General features: G+C 43.9%; 1 protein-coding gene across 1 annotated transcript in view; it reads left to right on the forward strand.

Annotated features, from left to right (window-relative positions):
* The first annotated feature begins 414 nt into the window (after positions 1-414).
* LOC116519677 overlaps positions 415-3936 on the forward strand; it is a 4187-nt gene continuing 665 nt past the window's right edge. The window contains exons 1-2 of the mRNA XM_032233691.1: positions 415-552; positions 2915-3936. Of these exons, the coding sequence (XP_032089582.1) occupies positions 2974-3936 (963 nt within the window). The 5' untranslated portion in view covers positions 415-552; positions 2915-2973. The remainder of the gene's footprint in view (positions 553-2914) is intronic.

Genomic DNA, 3936 nt, shown 5'->3' on the forward strand with positions numbered 1-3936 from the left:
TCCCTCTCCATTTCCATAGACTATCCATTTCTGAACGTTCGTAGATTTTCCTTCTTATAATTGGGTCTGTTTGTTTCCAGTTCTGTGCTAAAACTATTCTACTTGCAGTTAATATATGTAATGTAATGTTATTCTGTTAAGTAACTGAAAAATTAGAGAAGCTTGGGATCAAATACACAGATTAGAGATAGATGAACTATCCTTAGAAATTCTCACAGACATTTACAGATTGGTTCCCGCTGGGACAAATATCCTGCAGAAAACTCTTGTTTGTATAGTCCTAGAGGCCTTGGGGCAAATCAGTTTTGGCTCCTTTGCAAAAGCCAAAATTCAATGTGGAAACATCAGAGGGCATCCTAGCAACGAGCGTGACGCTGGAAGGAAAGGTGGGTGGTTCACCTCAGTTAAGGAACTGCCGAAAAAGTTTTTGTGTTGCTTCAGAAGAAGTTGAGAGGTTGGACTGTGAGGATCTCAGATTCACGTAGCCTCAAGCCACAACCTAACATTTTGCCAAGAATCGGTCACTGAGGTTTTTAAAAAAATAAGACGTAGGTAAGTGCATTTGAAATATGGCTGTTATGCACAGCAACTTGTAAAATTTCACCTCTGGCTTGTCTTTCATTTTAGGTTGAGCTCAAATGTATCCTCAAAGGATAAATTGGCCTTCCTTTGTCAAATTTATCCATTATACAGATTATTAAACTGGTGAAGTAGCTACTAGTTAAAAATAGAATGCAATTAGCTCTCAATTGTGCCTCTGTAAAAAAGGAAGTGGTGGCTCAATCGTTAAGACACTGAGTTTGTCGATCAGAAAGGTCAGCAGTTTGGTGGTTCAAATCCCCGTGATTTGTTCCAGCTTCTGCCTACTTAGCAGTTCAAAAGCACGTAAAATGCAAGTAGAAAAATAGGGACCACTTTTGGTGGGAAGGTAGCAGCGTTCCGTGCACCTTCGGCATTTAGTCATGCCGGTCACATGACCATAGAGGCGTCTCTTCAGCTTTGAAACGGAGATGAGCAGCGGCCCCTAGAGTCGGGAACGACTAGCACAGATGTGCAAGGGGAACCTTTACCTTAAAAAGAAAGCTGGACAAAAGGAGAAAAGGCGGGTGGGGCAATTGGTGAGCTAGTCAATCAATGAGCGGTGAGCGGAGCTGGAACCGGTTCTAAACGGCATGGTAGATTTGTGGAACCTCTTCTATAGAGGAGGTTAGAACTGGCAGGAACCCAGCCCTGATTGAAATGTTAAAATGAAATGCAAACCCTTTTGTTTCATAGGAAAGAGTTGTAGGGAGTCCTCAACTTACGACCACAACCTCCTTCTCTGCCGTCCCCTTCTTCTTCTTTTGCCCTCCGTCCTTCCCAGCATGAGGCTCTTCTCCAGGGAGTCCTTCCTTCTCATTAGGTGGCCAAAGTACTTGAGTTTCCTCTTCAGGATCTGGCCTTCTAGAGAGCAGCCAGGGTTGATCTCCTCTAGGACTGACCGGTTGGATGGCCTTGCAGTCCAAGGGACTCAATGCAGGAGTCTTCTCCAGCATCAGAGTTCATAGTTTAGTGAGTGGTCGTAAGTGAAGGGCCACCTGTATGTTAATTGTCCCCAGTTCTTTCAAGTTAAGGGACGGTGACTTGTAACTTGTATTACAAAAAAAAGGATATAAAACGCATTTGATGGCACAACATAACAGAAAATAATCTGGTTGTGTGCATACACAAAAATGGAGTTTCTTAATCGGGTCCCTTCTGCATCTGTATCGCAAAGGATGGGGTCTTCTTCGCCCCATTAGAGCTTAATTCGCATGGTTTGGTTTCCTCTTTTATTTTTGAAGCCTTCTCTGGGAGAGTCCAGATTGTGGCTAGCCACATTTTTCTTCACTTCACCTTGCTTCAATTCCGCCTGTTTCGACTTTTTCCCTGCCATTTTCAGACAGTTGCATTGTGCAATAACGAATAACCTTGCAGGGCACAAATAGATTGGTAAAATCTTCTCTCTCTCTCTCTCTCTCTCTCTCTCTCTCTCTCTCTCTCTCTCTCTCTCTCATTCTCTCTCTCTCTCCCCCCCCCCCCCCAGGCTTTTCCTCAATTTACCTTTTTGGCTTCTGAATTTTTCTGGAGTTTCCATGAGCTCAGCTTCCCCTCCCCTCCTTTCTCCTTCCCTTCTTTCTTCATAAGACAAGGTCACCAAACCATTCTAAGGCTTGATCCTTCCCTTCCCTCAATGTCACCAAGCCTTTCTAGCCATTGATTTCTCTTTATTTATTTCTTAAATGTATTTAATAAAGAAATATTAAATGTATTTATTTGTTGGCTGCCCATCTCCCTTTCCTTCTCTAGCTTTCCTCTCCCCACCTCTCCTTCCCTATTCCCTTACCTTTCCTCCCTAGCTTTCCTTAATTTTCCTATCCTTCTTTCCTTTCTCTTCCTCATCCATTAATTTCCTTCCCTTCCCTTCCCTCAATGTCAATAAGCCTTTCTAATGATTGATTTCTCTTCTCTTTATTTATTAAATGAATTGGCTGCCCATCTCTTCCTTTCCTTTCCTCTTCCTCCCCTTTCCTTCCTCTTTCCTTCCCTTCCCCCTTGTTTCCCTTCCCTCAAGCGGTTCTAATCTTCGATCTCCCTTTTGCAAGAAAGTTAACTCCTTGCTAACTTTTCCATGTCCCCCTTTGCTAGTTATTCATTACCAACTCTCCACTCACTACAAAAATTCTTGCTGTTCTTCATTGGTTTCCCCCTTTTATTTTTAGTGGCAGATGACTTCATGCCTTGATGTAACCCTCATTTCTTATCTAGATGGTCAAAACAGGAAGAACTGAAAAGATTCCCCAAAAGATTGGGGATGTCTCTTGCAAAACAAGCAACAACATGATGGCATCTCTCACTCTTTCTCTTCCTCCCCCCCTTCTTTTCTTCTTATTAGACCAAATGAAATGAAATACTGAACAATCAAGCAATCAAGCATCTGCAAGAGCTTTGGGAATGTTCATCTGTGGGAGAAAAAACATCTCGCCCCTTCAAATTTGCGGCTTTCTTTTCTTATTAATGTTATGCCTTGTGTCGTATTATTGGAAGAAAAGCCAAGATTGGACGTTGAACATGTCCACCGCGAAGCAAGAGGAATCTCCTAGCAGTTTTTGCAAAGGCTGGCTCGCCAAGGATACCATCACCCCACTCCGGGATAAACACACTTTTATCATCGCCCCTTATTCTGACAGGCGGCAGGGAAATTTCGTCCGCGTCCTGAGCATCATCCACCATGAAAAGGTCAACAAACTTTACTGCCTCTTTTGCTGCGAGAACAGCCATGAGATTCAGACCGTACAAGGAGAAATCGACCCGCACCAAGACCGCTTCAATTTCCCCTACGTCACTGCGGATGTGCTTTGTCTCCAGCCAGAAAACTGCCATGCTCGCTTTATCTCTGTCCACCCTGGGAATCCAGAGCCGGAATCAAGCTCCTTGCCCCTATTCCCCATCCGAAACCTCTATCTGGAAAAACCCGCTCTGGATTTCACGATCTGCGTGTCCACCATGTTTGGGAAATACGATAACGTCTTGCAGTTTGTGCAGTCCATGGAGCTGTACAGGCTTCTGGGGGCCCAAAGAGTGACGATATACAAGAACAGTTGCAGCCCACTCATGGAGAAAGTCCTGGATTATTACATCTCTCAAGGCATCGTGGAAATTATCCCTTGGCCCATCGATTCTTACCTGAACGTTTCCACCCACTGGCATTACTCCATGGAAAAGAAAGATTTTGGCTACTACGGGCAACTTGCGACCCTGAACGACTGCGTTTACCACAACATGTTTAAAAGCAGATATCTCTTGATGATTGACCCTGATGAGCTCATTCTTCCGGTGAAGGATGCCGACTGGAAGTCCCTCATGGAAAGATTGGAAAAGGAACATCCAGGAATTGGGGTATTTTTATTCGAAAAC

The sequence above is a fragment of the Thamnophis elegans genome, chromosome 16 (genome assembly GCF_009769535.1).
Source record: "Thamnophis elegans isolate rThaEle1 chromosome 16, rThaEle1.pri, whole genome shotgun sequence".
Lineage (NCBI taxonomy): Eukaryota > Metazoa > Chordata > Lepidosauria > Squamata > Colubridae > Thamnophis > Thamnophis elegans.